This window comes from Equus quagga, chromosome 2 (assembly GCF_021613505.1).
Source record: "Equus quagga isolate Etosha38 chromosome 2, UCLA_HA_Equagga_1.0, whole genome shotgun sequence".
In the NCBI taxonomy this organism is placed as follows: domain Eukaryota; kingdom Metazoa; phylum Chordata; class Mammalia; order Perissodactyla; family Equidae; genus Equus; species Equus quagga.
Window position 1 is genome coordinate 157,405,227 of NC_060268.1, and position 25,806 is coordinate 157,431,032.

Here is a 25,806-nt window from a genome sequence, read left to right on the forward strand (position 1 = left end):
ACAGGGCCTGGAGAGCACGCACTGGGGTTGGAAGTACGTGTGTGGCATGCTAGGCTGGGCTGAGTGACAGCACCTTCTTCAAAAAGCCTGTAATCAGGGGCTCCCCTCCCTCACCAGGGCTGGGGGATAGAGGTAAACTTGTATGCAGCCTGTGGGCATTTCAGGACATAAGTGGAAGCCTTGGGGGGAGTGTCTGTGAGCAGTGCAGAAGTTGTTCAGAGATGGGGGAAGCTGGGAGACCTCAGGGGTCTGGACTCAGAGGATAGAGAGGGAAGGGGACACAGAACACATCTTATTCAGTGTGGGACTCATGATTTACTTGAGACCTGCCTTGTTTCCAAAAAGGATTTGAGGAGGCTTACCAGCATGCAGACAATTCTCCAAGGTTAAAACATAAAATCGAGCCAGCCCTGATGGCCTAGTGGGTAAAGTTTGGCACTCACCACTTTGGTGGCCCGGGTTTGCTTCCAGGTCGCAGAACCACACCACCTGTCTGTCAGTTGCCATGCTGTGGCAGCGGCTCATGTAAAAGAACTAGAATGAGAATGACTTACAAGTAGGAGATACAACCATGCACTGGGGCTTTGGGGAGGGAAAGAAACAAAACAAAACATAAATTCTGTGACATAGATATATGGTACATTTTTTTTCTTTTTCTTTTTTTTCTTAAAGATTGGCACCCGAGCTAACAACTGTTGCCAATCTTCTTTTTTTCTCCCCCCTGCTTTTTCTCCCCCAATGCCCCCAGTACATAGTTGTATATTTTTAGTTGTGGGTCCTCCCAGCTGTGGCATGTGGGAGGCCACCTCAACATGGCCTGATGAGCAGTGCCATGTCCGCGCCCAGGATCTGAACCCGCAAAACCCTGGGCCGCCAAAGTCGGAGTGTGCGAACTTAACCACTCGGCCACCTGGACCAGCCGCGATATATAGTACATTTAAAATGTGTATCCTTTTTGACCCAGAGATCCAGTTTACTTATTATTACTATTTTTTATTTAGTTAGAAATTATTTTAAACTTACAGAAAAGTTGCCAGAATAGTACAAAGAACTCTTGCTTACCATTCTACCAGATTGACCAACTGTTACCCTTTGGCCATGTTGCTTTCTCTAATCTATAGTCCTTATTCAAATCTTACTACTTGTCCTAATAATGTCCTTTGTAACAATTTTCATTCTGGTCCAGAATCCAAAACAGGATCTTGCATTGCATTTAGTTTTCATGCCTCTTTAGTCTCCTTTGACCTGAAACAATTTCTCAGCCTCCCTTTGTCTTTTATGACATTCACATTTTGAACGATAAAGACCAGTGGGGTTATCTCTCAATTTAGGTTTATCTGATGTTTCCTCACAATTATGCATTACTGCTGAATTGATGTTGTGCTTTTTCACTTTAACATATCAGAAAGTACATGATGTCAATCCCTCTCTGTTAAAGAAAAATTTTTCAAGACACTTGATAAAGACGGTAAGCAAAACTTTATTCAAGTGGCACTACTGCAATGAAGTTAAAGTGTCATGGACCAGTTTTCCCTACCACACTACTAGGTTACTAGTTTTTACTTTGTAACTAATAAATATTTTATTGGAACATACTTTGAAACTATTTAAATATCCTGTTTCTCATCAAACTTTCACCCATTAGTTTTAGTATCTATGAATGATTCTCACCTGAATCAGTTATTACTATGATGGTCGAGAATGGTCATCTTTCCAATTTCATTATTCCTTTTACTGTTAGGAAGAGCTTTCCTTTCATATTTATTTCTTTAGTTAATGTGAGTATGCACTTACGGATCCTTATTCTATTCAGTAGGTTATAATCTGCTACTGTGATCATTTGTTTTGATGCTTAAATTGTCCTTGATTTGATCAGTGGAAGTCCCTTCAAGCTGGCTCCTTTATTCTTTTGACATTTTTGAGCTGTCCTTTATTTTCTGGTACACGTTGTTCCAGGCTTATCTTGTGTCTTCCCTGCTGCAGCCCTGGAATCAGCCATTTTTCCAAGAGGCCTGGTTTCTCTTAATGGAGAATGGACTTAGAACCAGAGATCTGGGTGCTGGCTGGCTGTGCTTGTTGCTACTAGGGTGTTATTGTTCAATGATTCCATTTCTAGTTCTTAGACTTTAGATTCTACAATGTAACACTTGTACATGTGAACAAAGATGCACATTCAAGGCCATTTATTTTCTCATCACCCTGACTACTTCCAAATAAGCCGAAGGTATCATCTTCTTTTGCCTATATTACTCTAAAGCCTCCTAGCTGGTCTCGCTATTTCCACAATGGCCCCTCTGCAGTCTCTTTTCCACATAGCATCCAGAATAACTAAAAAAAAAAAAAAAAAAAAAAAAAAATCTGAATCACATTCTCCCCTGCTCACAACCCTCCACCCCCTAAGAATTAAACCCAAAATTCTCAAACATGGCTTCAAGGCACCACAGGATCTGACTTCATCTTTAATCTCATTAACTACCACTTTCCCACTTGCTCACAGGACAAGGACATTCTAGCCACAGGGGCGTTGTACTGGCTTTTCTCCCCCAGGTATTCAAATGAGTTTAAAGGTCTTTATTAGGTCCACATTCAAGAGTTACCTCTTCAGAGAAGCCTTCTGTAACTATCCTATTGAAAACAGCACCCTATCACTTACCACTACCTGACATTACATGTAATGTCAGATTGTTGTTTGCTTGTTGTCAGTCTCTATTTCTGTACATTATACCTCTAAAGTAAGCTCCCTGAGGGCAGGGACTGGTGTGGTTTTCTCCTGTAGCCCCAGTGCCTAGAATACTGCCCGCATCTCGTGGACTCTCAAATGACTGTTGAGTGAATGAAGATAACTTTCACTCCTTGGCGCTTTTGCACCCACCATGCTCTCTGCCTGGCTTCTCCCTCACCCTTGTCTTTGCATTCTTTAGATCTCAGTTTAAATGTCACCTCCTCAGAGAAGCCTTCCTTGATTGCCTTATTCTAAACTAAGTTTCACTAGCCCACTCGCATTTCTATTTCCGTCTCTTATTCTGGCTGTAGTACTTATAACAACTTCCCTTTATCTATTTGCCTGTTGCCTCATCCTCATGTCTCCCCACTAAAATGCAAGCTCCATAAGGGCAGAGACTGCCATGGCTGTCTCATTCACTACCATATCCCCAGAGCCTACAACAGTTCCTGGCAAATAACAGGCACTCAAGAAATTGTTGGGGGGCAGGCCTCATGGCCGAGTGGTTAATTTCATGTGCTCCGCTTCAGCGGCCCAGGGTTTTGCAAGTTCAAATCCTGGGCGCGGATGTGGCGCTGCTCATCAAACCATGCTGAGGCGGCGTCCCACATACCACAACTAGAAGGACTCACAACTAAAAATACACAACTATGTACTGGGGGGCTTTGGGAGAAAAAGGAAAAATAAAGTCTTTGAAAAAAAAAGAAATTTGTTGGATGGGCTTTTCATAGCTAAAATCTGGAAAGAATCCAAATGCTATAGAATATTGGGTGGCTGTTAAAGAATGAGGTAGCTGTATGTGCACTGGCATGGAATGATGTCCAAGATACACTTAATGTAAAATGCAACAGGCAAAACAGTGCAATTCCTTTTATGTAATTAATACTACGTGCACAGAAAAAAAAAGAGATTGGACCCCAGGGATCATGTAGGGGTGAGGGATATTAGAAAAGATTTTAACTTCCTATATTACATATTTCTGTATTGCAAACTATTTTTTTAAACAAACACTAATATTTGAGCACTTAGTACATGCCAGGCACTGTGGTAAGTATTTTGTGTGCAGGATTTCATGGCATCGTCTCAATAACCTTATGAGATATGTCCTAATACCATTATCCCCATTTTCAATGAGGAAATTGGCTCAGGGACATTAAGTAATTCACCTAAGGTCACACAGCAGACCCATCACACTATACCACCTCCTTGTGTTTTTATACTTTAAAAAAAGGGGCTGGCCCCGTGGCCGAGTGGTTAAGTTCCTGCCCTCCACTTTGGCGGCCAGGGTTTCACAGGTTTGGATCCTGGGTGCAGACATGGCACTGCTCATCAAGCCATGCTGAGGCGGCGTCCCACATGCCACAACTAGAAGGACCCACAACTAGAAATATACAACTATGTACCGGGGAGCTTTGGGGAGAAAAAGGAAAAATAAAATTTTTTAAAAAAAGGAAAGGGAAATATGATAACTAGGGGTAACAGTTCAGGATCAAGACCTTACATAAAATATTCTAAGCAAATTTGGCCCTGAGTTCTCTAGAAACCAGGGCAAAGAGAAAAATACGATCAGTTATGAGATCCTTGGTGCTTCAAAGATAAAAGAAAACCATTCCTCAGGAGAAAGCTTTCCCAAGTTCTGAGGTTTGTGAGGACGTCTCCAGGAAGCACTGTTCAGTCAAGTGGTGGTCTACAGCTTTAATAACATACCTATATACCCAGATAGCTGATGGCCAGCTACAACTGGAAGTTCAGTAAAAGCAATTCCACAAGGAGCCAAATTTATACAGCCTGGGCATCAGATCTGGCGGTCTGGATAGACCCACAGTTAAAATTGGATATGTGGCCCAACCCTCCAGCAAGCTCGTAGAATATTGCAAATTCAGCCTATTTAAGACTGTTAGCAAGAATCAGGAGACAAAAGTGACATTTATCTTAAATTTTCAACCCTAGCGAATTTTCCTGGTAGGCTGGGTTGGTTTTACACTTCTTTAACAGATGAAGAAACTCAGGCTCAGAGAGCCTAGTTACGTGACCAGAAAATATCAGAGCCAGCTCTAAATCGATGTCTTAGGCATCCCTTCCTCAGCCATGCCCACCGCACATGCTTCAACAAAAGCGTTTATGCCCTTAGGATCTCTCTGCGGATGGTGGGCCGCAGTACCCAGGAGGGTGTTGTCCTACACACTTGAGGAGAGCTAGTGAGGAGGGGAACTAGGCCCAGCCAGTGAGGAGGCACACTTTTTCCAGAGGTCCATTGTAATCCAATCCCCCACCCCTCTTCCTGGCACAACTCCTTGTACCCCAGGCAGGGAAGTAAGGCTAACATTACACAGATGGGGAAATACTTCCACCTCCAAACATAAAAATGATCTTGCAGCATACACTTGACTTCACTCATTTATTCACTTTTCACTGCAAGGTGGGAATAGGTGGGCCCTCAGCTCGGGGAGTTCTGGGAGCTTTGCTAGAGGAGGAGAGGAAAACGGGAAAGTGGGGCCTTATTGCAGGGTAGGCTTCTAAGGGAAAGAAGATGGGGAGAAGAAAGGAGAGAGGAAACACGGATCCAGGCCCGTCTTCCATCTCTCGTCCAGGCTTCCCAAGCGCAAGTAGAAAGAGTGACAGGACACTCACACAGACATGTCCTTGATCCCTTCTCGTCCTTCCCCCACCATCCAGCAATAACGTGAGAGAAATCAAAGAAGTACAGGAGGTGGGCAGCGGACAGTCTTGGTAAGAAAAAAAAAAAAAAACAGGTGCACTGGGCTCCAACGCACAGCTGAGACCTCCCTCCTCCCGGCTGGCGGCGGAGGGCGCATGGAGGAGAGCGGCGCGAGCGCACGCGGGCCGGCCGCCGGGCCGTGCGGCGCCCTCAGCTGAGGACTGCCCTCTTCTTCCCGCCGCCGCCGCGCTCCGCCGCTTCCCGGCCCGGGCCGCTGTCCCCGCAGCCGCTGCTGCTGCTGGCGGGCGGGCGCAGCACGATCCTCCGCACGCGGTCCTCGAGCTCGCGCACGCGCGGCGCCGCCTGCAGCAGGAACTCGCCGCCGCGGTAGGTGACGCGCACGTCGGTGCGCGGGTACGTGCCGTACACGCGCCGCAGCTCCCGCCGCACGAAGTCGGGCAGCTCCAGGCGCGGACCCAGCGCACGCACCACGTGGCCCCAGCGCAGCTCAGCCTGCAGGCGGCCGCCCTCTGGCCACGGCGCCGCGCTCTCGGCCGCCGCCATCCCCGCCGCTGCGGGCGCCTGAGGCGACGGCCCCAGGTAGCCGGGGGCGGCGTAGGCCTGCGGGAAGACCCACAAGGGCGGCACGGCCCCCAGGGGCGCACCCGGGCCGTGGAAGCAGTGGTATTCCCGCGGGGCGGCCCACTCGCCCGCGCTCAGGCTCCGGGGCCGGCTGCAGAAGTTGTGGGCCTGGATGGGGGGCAGCAGCAGAGGGGCCGGCAGGTAGGTGTAGGTGAGGGGCTGCAGCGGAGGCCAGATGCCGTCCCCGGGCGCCAGGCAGCTGAACGAGTGCATGGTCTGAAGCTCAGGCGGCGGGCATTTTTACTGCGGCCTGGTCCACACCTGTGGTGGGGGTGTGTGTGGATACACTTTGTTCTTACCTCCGCCATGCGTCCTTGCCGCCTGCTAACCCAGGGCTCCGGGTCACAGCAGGAGCCCGTGTGCGTGCCTAGTGGCTTTGGGGAACTCCCCTTTAGGTGTTCAGCTCCCACCTTACCTGTTGTCCCAAGGCTGGGCCCGAACCTCAGGCTCCCAGCAGGCAATGAGGACCCAAGGCTTTTTCAAGCCCTCAGCCCTGAAATGCTCCTCCCAGGTAGCTCCCCGCTCGCTTGTCTCCTTCAGCCCCGAGAAACTGGTCCCCAACATTTGGGGGAGCCGGAGAGGTCCAGAGCAGGATTCCCCTCCACCACTTTTTAGTTGAACTCTCCTCCATGGCCTGCCTCAGCCACACCTCCCGGTTTCCAGGCAAAGGGAAACACCTTGAGCTGGCCAGGAGCCAGCCAGCCTTTGTCTACATTGGATGAGCCTGCTGGCTCCAAGCTAGACGCTGAGGCCTTTACTCATGGTTGGCTTCACCACAACTTGCCCACATTCACCCAGCCAGTTACGGTAAGGCAAAATTCAACTCCATGTCTGTCTCAAGACATTAGCCTTATCATGAATTCATGCTGGGGCTTCTTTCAGACTCTCGCACAGTCCTGCTTTAGAACTGTTATGTAAGAACTTCTGATTCTTAACTGTGAAAAACATGTGATATTCTCATTTGATAAGGAACCAGAGACTCAGAGATGTTAGGCCATTTTCCCAGGGTCACACAGTCTGTAAATAGTGCAGTGGTATTTGAACTCAGTCCAACTGATTCCAAATCCCAGAAGCTACTTGGAGCAAAGAAAGATTACTTCATCCAGATGGGGAGCCCTGTCTGAGCTCCAGGCCCTTCTGGCTGCAGCGCACAACCCTCCACCTCTCTCCTTCCCAGTGGGGTGGGTGGTAGTTGCTGGATGATGAAAACCGATACTGTCTCCCAGCTGCTGGGCTGCCAGGCCATCAGACTTTCCTTCCCCCTCTTCTGCGGACTCAAGCAGCATTACCTGTCACCTCCACAGGTTCTCCCAGGTTCTCCGCATCCCTTAAAGCCCAGGTACCCTCTGGTAACGTCTTTGACACTCACCTTGGTGATGTGACATTTGTTTATTCCCAACTGAGCTACTCTCCCAAGTCTAACTTGGGCCAGTGACCTAGTTGAGGGCAGCTGCTAGGACTGGGCTAGCGTATCTACCTAACACTCCCTACCCCACAGTTCCAAGAAGGGAGCCTCACCCTCTGTCCACTCTAAGAACTGGTCCCAGGACACAGCGGCCTTTGTTGGGGGAGGCCTCCTGTGGTAGGCAGAAAAACGTGTGCCCTCCCACTCCTAAGATGTGCACATCCTAATCCCTGGGAACCTGTGAATACGTTGTTACATGGCAAGAGGGAATTAAGTTTGCAGATGGCATTAAGGTTGTTAAGTAGCTGACCTTAAAATAAGATGATCCTGTGTTATCCGGTTAGATCCAATGTAATCACAAGAGTCTTTAAATGTCGAAGAGGGAGGCCAAAGAGTCGGAGTGATGTAACGTGAGCGTTGACCAGCCATTGCTGGCTTTGAAGATGGAAGAGGGGCGTGAGCTGAGGAATGCAGGCAGCCTCTAGAAGCTGGAAAAGGGGAAAAAATGGATTCTTCCCTGGAGCCTCCAGAAAGGAACGCAGTCCTGCCAACACTTTAATTTTAGCCAGTGAGACCCATTTCAGACTTCTGACCTCCAGAACTGTAAGATAATAAATTTGTATTGTTTTAAGCCACTAGGTTTGTGGTAATTTGTTACAGCACCAATAGGAAATCCATACAGCACCTCTCCACTCCTATTTATAACTTTGCCCTTCCGCCCAAATCCCAACACCTGAGCAGTGTCCAAGCCTACCTATAGACTGACCTCACCCCAGCCTGGAGCTCAATAATGGGCCCCTTGGGACTGGCCAGTTTCTCCACCTGTTCCTGCTCTCCCAGGTGGATCTGGTCACACCTAGGTGGGAGGTGGGGAGGGTGTGAGACCAAGATGGAACCTGGGAGGGTGAGAAACCTGTATTTTCATATTGGACCCTACATGCTTGCTGAAGACCTTTGCTGGTCTGGGGAGGAAGTCTGGCAGAAAGAGAAAAATAAGGCCCAAGCTGTGAGTTTCTCCACATTAGTTCATCCTTGATTCCAGTTATAGTCCCCAGATTTTTGGGGTCCCACAGCTTATTCTCAGTAAAGTGATCCTGGGGGAGTTGGCTCTATTTTATCACTAATTAGTCAATGATTTAGGGCTAAACCAATCAGCACTGTCATCCCTCAGGCCATTGTGATTTCTTTGGGGTAGCCATGTGACTCAATTTGGGCTAACGGGAGCCAAGCCCAGGGCTTTGTTCTCTTGTTGGGTGGAGAGGGAAGTGCTCTTTTCCCCCAGGACAGAAGTCTGAAAGAAAGCATTCTGGGTTGAGAGGTGAAGGCCTGACTGAGCATGGAGCCACAGAAGAAGTGGAGCCAGGGGACAGAGAGAGAAATTGGGTCCTGATTACATCGTTTGAGTCCTGGACTTTAAAGTTACATGAACCCATAAATTCCTTTTTTGCTTAATCTAGCTTGAGTGGAGTCTTCTTTTGCTTGCATCAATGATACACCCCTGCATGTTTTTCTCTCAGCATTTTATTATGAAAAATTTCAAAATTCAGCAACCTGAGTTAATCAGAAGCTCAGTTGTGGGCAAAGTAGAGGATAGATTGGCGTGAGAGAGGGGCTGGAAGCCAGTCTTGGAGGAAGTTCTCACATTAACCCAGGAAAAGTGACAACCAAAACAGGTGCAGGGGATGGGAAAGAGGTGGGAGCAGATTCGCCTGGACTTGATCCCATATAACTGCCTGGATGGAGATGGTAGGATAGAGGCAGATGCACATGCTTTTGGCTTGGCTGCCTGACAATCCTGGAGATTAAAAAACACTAGTGGGCAATTGGAAGTTAAGGGAGTGGTGAGTTCAGGTGGGGCATCTGGGGACCTGTCCAGCAAGCAGTTTTATATTCAGGCTGAAGGAGGGAGGGTGGTTAGTCATAAAGAGAAAAGTAGCAGGTGAAGTTACCAAAACACCTGCTACCCTTGGCCCATATCACACTGTCACCATGGCTGCCAGTTTGTTGGGTTCCACTTATTCCTTTTGATGGCAGCAATCTTGTTTCTGAAGTCCATTTTACCCCATATAGTCTATGGTCTGGAAAGTTTTAGTGAATAAATGAAATGAGTATTGAAAATGGAAACTTGGGGGACCCTCCCTCCGTGTTTAGAAAGCCCTGGGAAAAAGTGACCCAGTGAAGGAGAGTGAAGAGGAGTTGTTAGAACATGGTGGAACCTAGATCAGAGAGGTCAGAAGCCAAGGGAAGAGAGAATTTCAAGGAGACAGAGTGCTTGTGGATTTATCTGTCCCATGATCCAGGGAGTCTGATACATCTCAAGAAGGCATGTGATATGTCCCCCAGTTGCACCCCATGTCCCCTCCCAGTTAGGTCTGTGCTTGGCAGCTGGGAAGGGCAATCAGAGATAATCACAAGGCCCGGCCCTGGTGCTGACATAAAAGGATAACTGGTTACACTGTCTGTAAAATCAGAGGGCTGAGGGACCTCAGAGTCTAACCATGGTGTATTAAGTTCAACATAGCCAAAATATTTCCTATTAGGTCACATCCATTCTGCCCCTTTGTAGCCCTCCCCGTTCCCCCATTCCCAACTGGACACCCAGGAAGGGCTAGGTAAAGACTTAGGGTTTGTTCTGAAATAAAGGCACATGCTGGCCAGAGATGGAAAGGCAGGGGGACCCCTTTAGTCAATCTACAGAGGCCCTAGTGTGCCAGACTCCATGCTGAATGGTGGGTTCACCTGCTGTCTATACTCACAGCCAGGAAAGTACAGATGTGGGTAAGGGGTAGGGATGGAGGAGAAATGGCGACCTTCCTTCTAGTCAGGAGAACTTTCTGGAGCAAGAAGGGTTCCTGCAATTGCTTGAAGTCTAGAAGAGAGGTGATGTGTGTGTGGCTTAGGGGGGACATAGGAAGTAAGAAAAGGGTCTGAAGGGGCAGGATTGGGGAGGAGGGAAATGAGATAGACTGGTGGGAGATGGATGCTGGGGGCAAGGTTCATGGGATCCCTGGGGGCTCCCCAGGAACTGGTTGAACAGACTCTAGCTTCTGGGCTCTTGCATGGGCCATTTGCTGTGGGTGGGCCCTTTACCAGATTGTCAGGAAGGAGGAAGAGAACAATATTCTTTTTTTTTTTTTTTTTTTGAGGAAGATTAGCCCTGAGCTAACACCTACTGCCAATCCTCCTCTTTTTCCTGAGGAAGACTGGCCATGAGCTAACATCCATGCCCATCTTCCTCTACTTTATATGTGGGACGCCTGTGACAGCATGGCTTGACAGGCGCTGCATAGGTCTGCACCCAGGATCCGAACTGGCGAACCCTGGACCACTGAAGCGGAATGTGCGAACTTTAGCCACTACGCCACCAGGCCAGCCCCGAGAACAATATTCTTGTTGACAATCAACAAAGGGGTAAGGGCCAAAAGTTCGAAAACCTCTTCCACCAGTTTCCCATTTAATGCCCACAAAATCCCTGTAAGGCATAAGACAGAGGCTCACAAAAGGAGGGACCCTTAACAAAGAAGCAGTGGGGCTAGGGGACTGAGTCTCAGGTCCCCCAGAAGCCAAAGGCTATGCTCATTCCCCTGCCTCATAGGGGAGGGAAACAGCAGGTTTGGAGTGTGTCCTGTTTGATTGTCTGGAAACTAACAAGGTTTACAGGCCTGGGAGAAGACATGGGACATCCTTCACAGACTAGACTGAGCAAAACACAACTTTGAGGGCCTGGGCTGGGAGAGGAAGAGGAAAGACTCCTGTTCTGGGAGTCAGGAGAGCTGAGTTCCAGCTGTATGGGCCTCTTGCTTGTTGTGTGGAAGTCACTGAAACTCTCTGAGCCTCAGTTTCCTTATCTGTAAAATGAGGAAAATGGCACCTACCTCGAAGGGATGATGTGAGGACACAACAAGATCATAAGCACGTAGAGTGCTTCACACAGTACAGGGCACAGAGTAAAAGCTCCGTACTCCTTATATTTCACTATTACTATTATCAATACGAGGAGGTTGGGCTGCATGGTTGTTCTCTCAGGGTCTGGCGCCTCTGGCCTGAGCCCTGATGCCCACAGCTCACGCTTGGCCTGTCTACTCTTGAAGGACGCATAATTCAGCAACAGGGAGTCCCAGGTCGTGCCACTGCCATCTCCTTATCGGCCTCAGCAGTGTATCCAGTCAGACCACAAGGCTTGAAGGAAGGTGCCGAGCTCTCTTCGATCTCCGAATTAAGGAGGGACAGGAGAGCGGAACGGGGCGCTCAGAAAAAACTTGATTTGAACTGAAAAGGACACTTCAGTCATTTCAGAGGGGGTTAGCAGGTCAGGAATCCAGGCAACCTACCCTCTTCTTGCTGGAGTCCACTGTCTCCTCTTGGTCCCTAAGGGCAAGAGCCCATGACAAACATGGCGGCGGCAGCCTCGGGCGTGGGCACCTGCCGGGCGGCGGTCCCGGAGCCGCGCGGAGCCAATCGCTGGGCGGGGGCGGAGGGAGAGGCTGGGGAAGCGGCCGGCGGCGTGTGCGCAGGCGCAGCGGCTCGCACCTGGCTCCTGGCGGCCGCGGAATTAAGCTTCGCCTGTCACGATTGCGGTGAGGGGCTGGCCCGCGGCCGGGGCTGGGGGCAGGAGCGGGCCGGACCGGGGACCCGTCAGACACAAAGGACAGACCCCGGGGGGCACAGGAATGCTGTCCGTTCTGGGAGTCCTGGGGCCTGTCTGCGGGGGTCCCTGAGGTGGTCAGGTTGTGGGTTGAGAGTCTGGGTGGGAGAAGCTTGGGCTCAAGGGGCGAGGGTGGAATCCTTGCAGAAGGGCTCCCTGGGGTTGGGGTCGCGGGAGGCTTCAGGCCGGGATCAAGTTCATTAACATGATGGCTCTTAACCCTGGTGGCGTAGTAGAACCACTTGAGGAGCTTTAAAAGAACAACGATGATACTGGGCCCCACCCCTGCAAATTGCGATTTAATTGGTCAGGGGTGAGGCTTGGGCCTCGGTGTGATAATACCGGCAGCTTCTCAGGTGATCTTAAAGTGCACACGGGCTGGAGGACCACCACATGTTTCAGCGCCAGCTACTGAGTAAATCCCTCGTGGGGTGACCCCAGACTCCTCAGTGGCATGGGAGGGGCGGGCGGTCCTTGGGGGAAGTTGCTGAGCCCCCAGTGCTATTGTAGTAACCTGCCCAGGACGGGGAGGGAATACGTCCCTCCTCCAATAAGGTGAAAGTCCGTTTCTTGCCTGAGGAGGAGGACGGGCCCTTTAGTAGTGGGGTGGAAGGTGGGCTGGACCCTGCTGTGGGGAGACTGGGTGGGGAGACAAGACTCCGGCTGTGAAACAGGAAACACAGCAGACAATTCAGAAGTCAGCTGCTTGTTGAGAAAAGGATACACCTAGTGTTTGTGTAGGGTAGTGTACCTTTCAGCTGCATTTGATACCCCTGAGGACAGGCAGGGAGTGGAATTTTATCCTGCTTCAAAGACGTAGCAACAAACTTTCAGATGGCTACTTAGTGGTAAGATTCAGATCTGACCCGGGGTTCCCAACTCCAAATTATGCTTATTAGTAGCCTTTTCCCTCTGCTCTAACTGCGTCTCATAGTCTTTAGTTCTTCTGAAAGGATTTGGAAGCAAACACCCACCCTCCTTCTGATGCCCCTCGCCCTGTGTGGCATTTTTGGTTTCCTTCACCAAATCCATCAGCATGCCCCCCCCACCCCCCCCCCCACCCAAGGTTGGCTTAGAAGTCAGAGAGATGCTATTTCCATCCCTTTCTAGTTCTTTATCTCCCAGTACCCTGATGGGGTGAAGAGGGGAGACTCTTGTGTGTTGTTTACAAGACCCTTCCTGATCTGGTGTCTTTCTACCTCCTTGTTCTGAGCTTTCTTACCATATTGTTTCTCTTTTCCTTAGCATAGTGCTGGGCACATGGTAAAAGGTTAATAAATGTTACTTTTTGTTATTATCACTATTCCTCTTTGTACACCTGTTGCCTTGCTGGACATGTTTTACTTGGCAGGGCACCTTAAGGTTCCCCAGGTTGCCTCTCTGTGACTCCCACAGCCAAGCAGAAGGCACTGCTGAGGGGCACAGTGGGATCTGGGGGTGACACTCCTCCTATGTCTGCTGCTCTTCCCTAGGGTTGAGGGTGCCCATATTGGCCTTTTAGGGACAAATTGACCCAGCACCTACTGTGTGGTGAAGAAGCCTGGTGGAGGCAGGGAGCAGAAATCGGGGGCCAGTCTGACCTGGCCCTGTCATTATGGAGCTTGGGGGCTGGAGGAAGGCAAGGGAGGCATTTAGATGCTGATACAGGAGTCACGGGACCCGAAAAGGGGAGAGGACACCTGACTAGGTGTACTGGGGAAGGCTTGTGCCACTGAACTGGGCCTTGAATCAGCAGGATTTGGTAAGATAGTGGTGGAGGGTGGGCATAGTGACGTAGAAATGCTGAGATTTTTTTAGTCAGAAACACCTGTTTTGAATCTTGGCTCCAGCACCTAATAGCTCTGTGGTTTTGGGCCAGTTATTTAAGCTGCAGAGCCTTGGTTTCTTCATTTATAAAATGAGAACGGAAATAGTAAAGAGAGTTGTAAAGATTTCTGATGATGGATATAAAAGCCGGGAGTGTCCTAAATGCCTGAGAAATGGTATGTACAGTCATGCGCCGCGTAATAACATTTCAGTCAATGACAGACCGCATATAAGACGGTGGTCCCATAAGATTAGTACCATATAGCCTAGATGAGTAGTAGGCTGTGCCATCTAGTTCGTGTAAGTACACTCTATGTCGTTCCTACAGCGACAAAATTGCCTAACAACACATTTCTCAGAACATATCCCTGTCGTTAAGGGATGCATGACTGTAGTTACATCTAGGGTATTTTAGGTGGAAGGAACAGCATGAACAAAGGTGTAGAGGTAGCATTTAAAAAAGAATTTGAGGGAGGGCAGAATATACCAGGTGGTGAGAGGCATCATTGTTGGATCCTGGAAAGACAACTTCAGTCATGGATTTGGCAGAAGGAGACACTGACTGGAACCCTTTAAAGATCGGGAAACCAAGCTTCAGAGACATGGGCAAGAATAATATTAATAGCTACTGTCTATTGAAGTTCTTCCATGTGCCAGGTACTATGCTTGCTGCTTTATATACCTTTTGCATTTCAGCCTCACAGCACTCTCAGAGGTTGGCATTATTGTCCCCACTTGATGGATGAGGAGACTGAGGCCCAGGGAGGGAGTGGCTGGCTCAAGGCCACATAACTGGGACATACCAGCAGAGGGGCAGGGATAGGCTGTGGAGGCCTTCAGCAGGCTCTCCTGCAAGGTGTCAGGTTGGGGTGGAGCTGGTTACAGGTTACAGGATATCTCACCTAGGTTGTACAGCTAGGCTGGTGTGGGCTCCAAGCTGTTCCTGCCCAGGAGAGGCAGGGCTGTTCTCTGTTGAGGTGGATTGAGGGTGGGGAGGGCTAGTAGGAGAAGGTGTTTCCTGCTAGAGGAGCACAATCCGGAAGAGGAACCACTGGAGTGCCCTGCACACTCCTCCACCAGCTCCCTCTCCCGGGCAGAGACTTACTTCGACAGCTGGCTTTGCCTGCAGCTCTGGTCTGTGGTCGGGGTTAGTCTCTGGCACTCCAGAACATCATATGTCTTCCTGCTCCTTGCAGGCCCTCTTCTTCTGACTTTCGTTTTCGTACCCTGTCATTTCTCTTGAACTGCTTTACCATGGGAAGGGGCAGGATATTCCCCTGCTTCTGCCTTGATCTAAGTGAGCCCAAGAAAAAGCCAGTTTCTGAACATCTTCCGTGTGATGGGCACAGTACTCTGGGCTTCCTGGACTTTAGTTTAATCCTTCATGCACCCCTGTAATGATAGGCCTTATTACCCCCATTTTACAGACACGTTAAGTGACTTGCCTGAGGTTATACTCAATAGGAAGTGCAGTTGGATTTAAACCTAGGCCCTTCTGATAGCAAAAGTCATACCCTTTCCATTCTCACCACCCTTTGAGGTTTCCTTCTACTGTTGCCCCAGAGTGCAGGAAGCCAACTGTGGAAGCTGGGGACCTTGCCTGCAGGGTTCGCCTTCCACAGCAACCAGGGCTGGTCACTGGACATCTGGGTACAGGGTGGGGAGGTGGGGGAGGGTGCTTCACTTCCTTGGCCAAAGGCTTCGGAGGTGAGGTGGGGGAGTTCTGAAAGGCCCTGGGGAATCAGAGAAAGTGACCTGGGTTAAGGATAGTAACAGAGGTGTACATTGTGTACATAATTAATCCCCGCCCCATCCTGTGTGGTGGGGATGGAAGGCCTGAGAGGTTTGATGGTAATAATGTCTAGAGTGCTCACCGCATTTACCGTGCCAAGAGCTTTAGAGTATCTTCTGTTGACGGCTAACAATAGCTTTAGGAAGGTTGGCCCCCCACTGCAGATCAAGAAACAGGCATAGAGAGGTTAAGCAAGTTGCTCCAGGTCTTCCAGGTAGTTCAATGGGAGAGTCAGGACTTCAGGACCTCCAGTGTGTCTTCTTTCCACTACATTACTTAGAAAGTGCCGAGGAAGCTTTAGGGTGACGGATCTGTTCGTGGTCTCAGTTGTGGTGATGGTTTCACAGGTGCATACATATGTTAAAACTGATGAGACTGCACACTTTGAATATGTGAAGATTATTGTATGTCAGTTATACCTCAATAAAGCTGTGAAAAAGAGAAGCATTTTTCACTAAATGTTCCCTCGGGCTCAAGGGCCCCAGGGAGAGACCACCTGGCCGTCCTCCTGCTTTGGGGCAAGGTAGCATCACTGTGGCCCAGGGAAGATTCTCACAGACTTAATGGCTGCTTTCAGGTAGTTTTGTCCACTTCTCCTCTCAGTCTCCCACCACTAGGCATAGGCTGGTCCAGGGGTGGGGGGTGGGGCTGCATACAGCTCTCTTGAGTGATTGCACTCGGCTTCCAGTGACCCTGAGAGATCCCAGTGAGATTCCCTCCTTATTCTCCCCTCAGAGCCTCTTTCTCTACCAGCCAGTCCCTCCCACAGCAAGAGTTGTCGAGTCAACCCATTCTCCCTGAGAGGGAGATAGAGGGCCAAGACCCAAGCCCTGTCCTCAAAGACCCCACAGTCAGGTTGGAGTGGGGGCAGCAGGAGCGTCTGCTGTGCAGGGGCAGGAGGCATCAGTGAGCACCTAAGGAGTGAGAGAAGGTCTGGACACAGCGCTGGCTCCTGAAGGATGAGTGACATTGGAGATGAGGAGATGGGGGGGGTGTTTCTGGTGGGAGGCGCTAGCAAGAACAAAGGCCTGGCCAGAGGAGAGGGTGGCTTGAAGACCCAAGGGAAGCTGGGCTAGACAGCCTGGGAGAGGCGGGATTGCAGAGGCTCTTGAAGGCTGGGCAGGGATGGGGACCCCTGGTGGGTGATGGGGCAAGGACAGGTCCTGTGGGTCATTACTCTTGTACTGGGGCTGAAGTTGGCTCTCCAAGCCCTGACCCTGATGGGAAACAGAAGTTTTGGCTCCGTGTGTGAGTGTGTGTGCACAGAAATGTAGATGAGGCCCATGGGCAGGCTTGGGTCACAAGGACTCGCAGAGGAACAGCCCCTGGAGATGTGTATGTTTCCTGGGCTGCTGTGACAAGTTACCACAAACCAGGTGGCTTAAAACAACCCAAATTTATTCTCTCATAGTTCTGGAGGGTAGAAGTCTGAAATCAAGACGTCTGCAGGGTCACGCTCCCTCCGGGGGCGCTGGGGGAGAAGCCTTCCTCACGTCTTCCTAGCTTCTTGTGGTTGCCTGCAATCCTTGGCGCTCCTTGACTTGTAGCTGCATCACTCCAGTTTCTGCCTTCGTCTTCACATGGCCGTCTTCTCTTTGTGTATGTCTGTCTCTTGTCCAAATTTCTGTTTCCTTATAAGGATACCAGCCATTGGATTAGGGCCCATCCTAATTCAGTCTGACCTCATCTTAACTTGGGTACATCTGTAAAGATCCTATTTCCAAATAAGGTCACAGTTACTGGTACTAGGGGTTAGGACTTGAACATATCTTTTTTGGAGACACAATTCAACTTGCAACAGGGAGTTTGAGAGAAGGAAGACCCCATAGCTTCCCTCTGGGGGTCAGATAAGCACACATGAGGTTATTTTTCTGAAAAGAGAACAGCAACTTTGAGTCTAAAATAAGAGACAGATAGACTTAATGCCCCGCTGCTCAGCGTGTGGTCATGGACCAGCAGTCTCGGTGTCACCTGGGACATCACCTGGATTAGAAATGCAGAATCTCAGATTCCTCCCCAGACCTACTGAGTCAAAATCTACATTTTGACAAAGTCCCCAGGTGACTTGAAAGCACATTACACTTTGAGAAGCGCTGCTCTAGTAAAAATCCGACTTTTATTTCCTTTCCCACTCATGGTCCGTCTAGCCTGCCAGGTTGTGCACGAGTCGGCCTGGTTGGAAGCCAGGCACCCTTGCTGTCCTTTGTTCTCTCTTCATGTAACATGTTCTTGAGTTTCTGTCCCATGTGTGGAGGTCGCCCACGTGATTGCCCTTTCTGGAGAGCATTGGGCTTGCCGAGCCAGTCCCTTTGTTGCCTTCTTGGGCTGTGTCCAACTTTTTGCTCTTTATTAATGTTGCTGCCACGAACATCTCTCTACACATTCCTTTGGGATTAGTTCCTTCAACTGGAATTTCTGGAATCAAAGTGTGTAAGCAGTTCTGGACTCTTATCGCATCTTATCATTGTTATAAACCTCTGGAACCTGACATCACAGCAGCTTTCTCCATTCCACCCAGCAGTTCACAGGAGCCCAGTTTGGGAGGTCAAGTGGCAGAAAAGGCTTTGGAGCCAGACAGGCCAGGGTTCCATCTGCTACTTTTCTGCTGTGTGACATTGGGCAAATTACTTAACATCTCTGAGCTTGGCGTTGCTCTCCTATAACACTGTAATAGTGCTATAAACTTTGTAGGGATTTTATAAAGATAATAATGACACCACCAACATCCATTTATTGAGCACTTTCTCTGAGTTGTCTTACTTAATCCTTGCATTCCTCTGCAGAGTAGTCATGATCGTCCCCTTTTCCCTCTTACAGAAGGGGAGACAGGCTTGGGTTAAGCAGCTTGCCTGAGGTTACACTGTAGGTACATCATGTGCCCAAGCCCAGGGTTGTTATGTCTGGACCGTTAAGGTTGGATAGTGTGGATGAAAGAAGATACTGAGCACACTGCCCAGCACACGACCTGGCTCAGCACTTGTTGGATGCCTGCCTTCCCTTCCCACGCCTTTATCAGCTTCCTTGGGTTGCTCCCGGGTGGTGGTATCTAGCCCAGCATTGTTTCAGCTCTGCGTCATTAATGATTCCCCAGCTTTGTTTTACGCACAAACTTTCTCCCAGTGGAAATGAGTTTTTAAATGACTCAGACGTCTGGGGTTAGGAACAGAGCTGGCTCTGATCCCTGCAGCTAACTGGCTTCTTCTTCCCCAGAGACAAGGATGGCCAGACTGCCCATGGCCATGAGCACTCCTCAGTTCTCCCGGGGCTGAGGCTGGGCTGGCAGCCATGGGGCTGGGCAGGCCCCAGGCCTGGTTGTTGGGCCTGCCCACAGCCGTGGTCTATGGCTCCCTGGCCCTCTTCATCTCTGTCCTGCACAACGTGTTCCTGCTTTACTACGTGGACACCTTTGTCTCAGTGTACAAGATCAACAAAGCTGCCTTCTGGGTTGGAGAGGTAGGCCAGTGCTGGGGGGCCAGCCCAGGGGAGCTGGGCAGATTGCAGTACAGGGACCCCTGGTCAGGAGCATGGGGTGGGCCAGGTTGCCTACCAAGACTCAGCAAGAAAAGCTGGAGCTGGAAGCTTTGATGACTCCTCCTCAGTGGGGATTACACCAGCACCCCTGGCCACTGTCCTGTGAGCCAGGCACTGTTCTGTGTGTTCATATATGTAATAAAATATATTCACATATATTAATTTATCAGCTGGTTGCATTTACCAGCTGGGCCCTGGATGGGTGGGAGTTTGATTGGGGCAGTGGCTGGTAGAGGGGGTTTTAGCAGAGGGACTGACCTGAGCAAAGATTTGCAGGCAGGAAAGCTGGAGTCATCTTTGAGGGGTGGCGAGCAGGCTGGGGTAGGGAAAGGCCTGGAGAGGAGCTGCCCGGAGCCCACCTGCCCCGTCTCCCCTCTGCCTACAGACGGTGTTTCTCCTCTGGAACAGCCTCAATGACCCCCTCTTCGGCTGGCTGAGTGACCGTCAGTTCCTCAGCTCCCAGCCCCGGTTTGTGTCCTGGGGTTGGCTCATAACTGGTCCAGTCCCACCCCACCCTACCCCAGTGCTGGAGGACCCCTGCCTGTGTTTGGGTGGAGAAAAAAAGGGAGACTATTTTCAGCTGTCGTCCAGGCTTCCTCCCTTCCCCAGGGTCAGGGCAGGCTGTGTCCGGGTTGGAGAAGTGGCCTGGACCAACTGTTGCTTTGCTCTCCTGGGGGAGAAATTCACCCCAGCTTGGCTTGTAGGGCACTCAGAACTGGGCACTGTACAGCAAACACCCTCTGCTGCTTCTGGCAGATTCCTTCACCCCATCCCTGCTTGGGTCCATCACTGCCCCTAGCACTGAGAAATGGATATCCCCCACCCTTTGGCCATCAGCCCTGGCAGGCTGGCAAGGGAGCAGAGAAAAGAGTGTACCCAGTGGTGAGTTGTGCTTCCTAAGTTGGAGGCTGAGGACTCGGGGCTCAGTGGTGCCACCCTGTGAGAGTCTCACCCTGTGTGAGTCTCACACTCTGGGCCTCTGTCCTTCCTTTGGGGCAGGGGGAACTGGGGCCTGCCAAGGCTCTGAGGGCATCTCCCAACAGCCCTCCTCTCCCTGGCAGGTTGGGCACCGGGCTATCCTCGAGGGCCGTGGTGCTGGCACGGGTGCGGGCACTGGGCTGGCACGGGCCGCTGCTGGCACTGTCATTCCTGGCGTTCTGGGTGCCCTGGGCCCCAGCTGGTCTGCAGTTCTTGCTGTGCCTGTGCCTCTATGATGGCTTCCTGACGCTCGTGGACCTGCACCATCACGCCTTGCTGGCTGACCTGGCCCTCTCAGCCCACGACCGCACCCACCTCAACTTCTACTGCTCCCTCTTCAGTGCGGCTGGCTCCCTCTCTGTCTTTGCCTCCTATGCCTTCTGGGACAAAGAGGACTTCTCTTCTTTCCGCGTCTTCTGCGTGGCACTGGCCGCTGGCTCTGGGCTGGGCTTTGTGGGGGCCACACGGCTGCTGAAGCGGCGGGTTGAGGCAGCTGGCAGGGATCCAGGGTACCCAGCCCTGGCCGTGGATGGCAGGTGAGTAGTCAGCCCCAGCTCTCCAGGATCCCACCAGCACTCTACCTGGTGTGATTTCAATGCTGGGTCCCCTGATGGTGGCTGCCCTGTGGCCCAACTCTGGGCCATTCTTGACTCCCCTCTGCCCGGTAGCCTGTGTGGAGAGGAGCCACTTGCAGGCGGTGAGGAGGCGGGCAGCATCACCTTGGGCCAGTACCTCCGGCAGCTGGCACACCACCGGAACTTCCTGTGGTTCGTGGGCATGGACCTGGTACAGGTATGGGAGCAGTCCCCCCACCTTTCACCCCAACCCAGGATGGCTACAGTATGCCTCACTCAAGGGAACAGGCTCCTCAAAAACTGGGAAATCAATACTGGCCCTCGAGTGAGGACTGCTGGGTGATTTGATGTCAGGAACACAGGTTGGGTAGTTAGGACACTGGATTCTAGCACCATCTGAGCTCCTAACTCCCCGTGTGATCTTAGGCAGGTCTCAGTCTCTCTGGGCAGCCACGTCCTCACCAGCAAAGTGGGGATATAAAAAAGAGGTGCCCCTTTGGGGACTCTGTGACAATCTTTTTAAAACACCAAGTGCCACACCTAAAACACATGTAGTATGTAAGCTAGCCAAATTTAGAAGTAGATTGTTTTTATGTCATTAAGCTTCTTTTACTAAGGTGTTTTCAATAAAAATAAAAAACTTTTAATTTTTCTAATGATGATTTGATCATTCCTGCTAACTTTTAGCAAAATTAGATAAGCAACAGGAATTTGGTTTTAGGTTTTCTGGCATGTTGCATGTTGAGGGACATGGGGATAAAAGGCTGCTCTTGCTCCTGCTGCTCTCCCGTGTGCTTTCGCCCTGTTCCCGGCACCCCCCTTCCCTGCACCTCCTCACTGCTGCTGTTGGGTTGCAGGTCTTTCACTGCCATTTCAACAGCAACTTCTTCCCCCTCTTCCTGGAGCATCTGTTGTCAGACCACATCTCCCTCTCCACGGGCTCCTTCCTGTTGGGTGAGTGGGTGCCTCGGGCAGCCTAGAAGGACAGTGGCTTGCACCCCAAAACCCCTAGCCCAGCTGCAGGCACAGCCACCTCTCCAGCTGGGGCCCAGGTGGCAGAAGTTGCACCTCCGCAGCCCCCAGCTCTGTTTTCTGGAGGAAGGGACAGGAGCCTGTTATGGGTGTGAAGGGGTGGGGCTGCTCTCATGGTGGTCCTCTTGGTGATGGTGCCACCCAGAGGTAATGTGGTGCAGTGGCTGGTTAACAGTGAAGATTAAGTCTGACAGGCCCAAGTGTGCGTCTTGACTCTGCTTATTCACTGTGCGGCCTTCCGTGTTTCTATTTAATCTCTTTGGTCCTACATTTCTCGTCTGTAAAGTAGGGATAATAATGGGACTTACCTTAAAGCATTGTGAGGATTAAATAAAAGGACATGAAGCTCTTAGCAGAGAGCCTGCACATGGTTAGTGTTCAATCAATGCAAACTCTGATTCTGAATCTTAAAGTGTGGGTGATAGTGGGAGCTGTGGCAGTGTCCCCTGACGAGGCTTCACCCCTTCTCTTCAGGCATCTCCTACGTCGCTCCCCATCTCAACAACCTCTACTTCCTGCCCCTGTGCCGGCGCTGGGGAGTCTACGCTGTGGTGCGGGGGCTCTTCCTGCTCAAGCTGGGCCTGAGCCTGCTCATGCTGTTGGCTGGCCCCGACCGCCCTGGCCTGCTCTGCCTCTTCATTGCCAGGTATGCTCTGCCCTCCCTCACCCTCACCCCTCTGTCTCACCCCTTCATTCTGGCCCGCTCTCTCTGCTGGCAGCAACCGTGTCTTCACTGAGGGCACCTGTAAGCTGTTGACCTTGGTGGTCACTGACCTGGTGGACGAGGACCTGGTGCTGAACCACCGCAAGCAGGCGGCCTCCGCGCTTCTCTTTGGCATGGTGGCCCTGGTGACCAAGCCAGGCCAGACCTTCGCACCACTGCTGGGCACCTGGCTGCTGTGCTTCTACACAGGTGGGGCCTGGGGGCTGGCACGGGGTTCTCAAGGCTCCAGGGGGCACAGCTTACCTGGTACACCAGCTGGCAAGCCTGGGCTGTAGGTCCAGTAAGGGGAGAGAATAGCAACCAGCCGACAGAGGCTGGGCCTGGGCCGCCCCGGGCTGCCACCCCTCCTCTGCCTCTCCCCACGTGGGGGAACTGGGTCTCTGATTCTTCCGTTCTTTCAATAGTTCATTCATTCATTCAACAAATAGGTCTAGAATACCTTCCCTGCCAGGTGCTGCTCTAGGTGCCTCTCAGGAGGTAACGATGAATAAGACAGACAAGGTCTTTGCCATCATGGAGCTTATACTCTAGTTGGAGGAGGGGTTGCAATAAACAGCCAAACAAGAGAATAGCAGGTAGTGGTAAGTGCCATGGGAAAAATAGACCGTGTGACTGAGAAGCTACTTAGTGTGGTCCAGGAAGGTCTCTCCGAGGAGGTGACAGCAGGATATGAACTGAATGGCAAGGATTTGGTCTAGAGAGATCTCGGAATCCCAGACAGAGGGAGTGGCAAGTGTGAATGCCCGAGGTATCCGGAGTGGCTAGGGGATGAGGGCTCTGTAGATCAGGGCAGAGTTTGGATATTTCTCTGTGCAAACAGAAGCTATTGGGAGGGGTTTAGGCAGGGGAGTGGCATGGTCTGATTTGCGTTGTTTTGAAGTTCCCTCTGACTGCTGTATGGAGAATGGATTGCAGGAAGGCTGTAGCAGAGGCAGTGGAGGCTTGGAGCAGGTGGGGCCAGGGGTTGGGAAGAAGTATTTGGGTTTGGGTGTGTTTTGGAGTTGGGGGAGGTGAAGGATTGGCTGCTGGGGAGTGGTGAAGTTAACTGAGGAATCTAGTAAGACTTTGAGGTATTGGGTGGATGGTGGTGCGGTTCCCCGAGAAGGCAAGAGCAAGGAGAAGCAAGTTTGGGGGAGGAATCAAGAGTTGTGGTTTGGACGTGTACGTGCGACATTTGAGATGTGGCTCTGTGGACTTTGGAGGAGACCAGGGCTGACTGTATTCTTCATGCTCTCATCCTAGGTCATGATCTCTTCCACCAGCCCCCACTGACCCCTGTGGGGAGTGCCCAGCCCTGGCCAGAGCCCCCGGCCCCACCCCCAGCGCAGGCCCCGACACTCCGCCAGGGCTGCTTCTACCTGCTGGTGCTGGTGCCCATCACCTGTGCTCTGCTGCAGCTGTTCACCTGGTCCCAGTTCACGCTGCATGGGAGGCGCCTGCATATGGTCAAAGCCCAGCGCCAGAACCTGTCACGGGCCCAAACCCTGGACGTTAAGATGGTGTGAGAGGTGTGGCAAGGCCAGCCTGCTAAGGACACTGCCTGCAGCCCTGGGCAGGAGCCGCTTTTGCCAGCCTAGCGTCCTGCTCCTCCGCCTTCCTGGGGTGCTGCCTGGAACACCGATAACATGGGAGCTTCTGGGACTGAGCCAGCAGTGTCACTGAGGTCTAAGTTCCTGCTTCGCTCTCTGGCCCAGCTTGGGCAAGGGCTGGGCTGTGTGTGCTCAGGGACCTGCTTCTCCCTATGGGGCAGGAAGAAGAAGAGGACCAAGAAGGGGTGGGGCTGCCCTGTGGTCACATGGGGTGGCTGTGGGGTGTGGAGGCTTCTCCCACTACCTGGCTGGGGCTGGCCCTCCGCGTGGGCTCAGGAACCACTTTCACCCAGTCAGGGAAAGCTGACTCTAAGTACCCCCTGCCCCCTCCTGCCACCCTTCCACTGGTTTCTCTCAGAGTTCTCTGCTTCAGTTGTGCCTGAAGTAGCATGCCCCACTGTGGCAGGGCTCCCCCACCCCTACCTGGCCTCTAAAAGAGGTTCATTTCATAGACTGATTAAAGTCAGCCATTTCTATTCCCATTCCTGAGGTCTGTGCTGTGTGTGGGAGTGGTGGGTTGGGGAACAGGATTCTTCACTTAATCAGAAAAGCACCCTGAGAACATTTTCCCAAGGGTGAGTGGCAGCCACCTGCATCAGATTCACTGAGGTAGCAGGGAGTGTGTGCAGACCCGTAGCTGTGTGGGCACTGGGGAGCGAAAACTTGGGCCATAGCCCCAGTGCGTTTCCCGTGTACCACTGCTGGACATGGTGAGCAAGGAAGAGTGGCCGCTTGTCCTCAGCTTGGAGTCGTTGGGGAGCTTTCAAAATGGCTGATGTCTGAGTTCTGTTCCCCAAGATTCTGATTTCCTGGGTCTGGGGTATGGCCTGGGCACTGGGGTTTAGGAAAGCTCTGGGGATTTTAGCCTGCAGCTGGGACTGAGAGCCTCTGCTCCAGGCCATGTTTCTCAGCCTCAGCACTGAGACAGGTGGAGCCGCGTAGTTCCTTGTAGGTATTTAGCAGCATCCCTGTCCTCTGCCTACTGGATGCCAGCAGCATCTCCCCCGCAAGTTGTGATAAGCACATCTCCGGACGTTGCCAAGTGTGTCCTGGGGGGCAAAACTGACCTTAATTAGGAACCACTGCTCTAGGCCAATGGTCTTTTGAGGGTCTGCATAGTGGCTAATAAGGTAGGCTCTAGGGCCACATTGCCTGAGTTCAAATTCTGGCTAATGTAGGGCAGAGCTTTGGGAAATGACATGATCTTTCTGTGGCTCTATTTCCTCACCTGTAAAGTGGATGATAAAAATACCTGCACTTTATAGGGTTGTTGGGAGGCTCAAATAGGTTAACATTTGCAAAGTGCCTGGCAATCCCCACCCCACAACATACAGGTTTAGAATGGAGGACTGATTAATCAGAATATCTGAACTGCATCTTAATAAGCTCTCAAGCTTCTTGTCCACATGGAAGTTTTTTTTTCCCCTAAAGATTGGCCCTGAGCTAACATGTGTTGTCAATCTTCCTCTTTTTCTTCTCTCCACAGCCCCCCAGTACATAGTTGTATGTTCTAGTTGTAGGTCCTTCTACTCGTGGCATGTGGGATGCCGCTTCAGCGTGGCTTGATGAGCAGTGCTAAGTCCGCGCCCAGGATCCGAATTGGTGAAACCCTGGGCCGCCAAAGTGGAGTGCGTGAACTTAAGCATTTCTCCACGAGGCCGGCCCCCACATGGAAGTTTTAAGAGCCTCTGACTTCAGGGATGTCA

The 25,806-nt window shown here is 51.3% G+C and overlaps 2 protein-coding genes across 5 annotated transcripts; one reads left to right on the forward strand and one right to left on the reverse strand.

Annotated features, from left to right (window-relative positions):
- The first annotated feature begins 5,321 nt into the window (after positions 1-5,321).
- MFSD13A (major facilitator superfamily domain containing 13A) lies at positions 5,322-24,582 on the forward strand. Of its 4 annotated transcripts, none has more exons than XM_046652304.1 (9): positions 5,322-5,452; positions 18,882-19,124; positions 19,588-19,670; positions 20,264-20,716; positions 20,849-20,972; positions 21,613-21,709; positions 22,262-22,433; positions 22,507-22,700; positions 23,754-24,582. In XM_046652304.1, the coding sequence occupies exons 2-9, from the start codon at positions 18,957-18,959 to the stop codon at positions 24,014-24,016; spliced, it is 1,554 nt and encodes a 517-aa protein (XP_046508260.1). In that variant the 5' UTR covers positions 5,322-5,452; positions 18,882-18,956; the 3' UTR covers positions 24,017-24,582. The 4 variants fall into 4 exon arrangements, with proteins under 4 accessions (XP_046508260.1, XP_046508259.1, XP_046508262.1 ...); XM_046652303.1 differs by lacking the exon at positions 5,322-5,452 and adding an exon at positions 11,925-12,005; XM_046652306.1 differs by lacking the exon at positions 5,322-5,452 and adding an exon at positions 19,959-20,084 and having other exon boundaries at positions 19,082-19,124.
- Positions 5,472-11,834, reverse strand: C2H10orf95 (chromosome 2 C10orf95 homolog). Its single transcript, XM_046652308.1, has 3 exons — positions 11,760-11,834; positions 6,439-7,916; positions 5,472-6,284 (listed from the first exon to the last, which is right to left on the reverse strand). The coding sequence occupies exon 3, from the start codon at positions 6,234-6,236 to the stop codon at positions 5,592-5,594; it is 645 nt and encodes a 214-aa protein (XP_046508264.1). The 5' UTR covers positions 6,237-6,284; positions 6,439-7,916; positions 11,760-11,834; the 3' UTR covers positions 5,472-5,591.
- Positions 24,583-25,806: the final 1,224 nt, after the last annotated feature.

Bases quoted from the DNA above. Each gene is read 5' to 3' on its own strand.
- MFSD13A (XM_046652304.1), top strand. From the start codon at position 18,957: ATGGGGCTGGGCAGGCCCCAGGCCTGGTTGTTGGGCCTGCCCACAGCC. The intron at 20,717-20,848 runs GTGAGTAGTCAG...TCTGCCCGGTAG, and splicing joins GCCCTGGCCGTGGATGGCAG to CCTGTGTGGAGAGGAGCCAC. The intron at 22,701-23,753 runs GTGGGGCCTGGG...CTCTCATCCTAG, and splicing joins GCTGCTGTGCTTCTACACAG to GTCATGATCTCTTCCACCAG.
- C2H10orf95 (XM_046652308.1), bottom strand. From the start codon at position 6,236: ATGCACTCGTTCAGCTGCCTGGCGCCCGGGGACGGCATCTGGCCTCCG.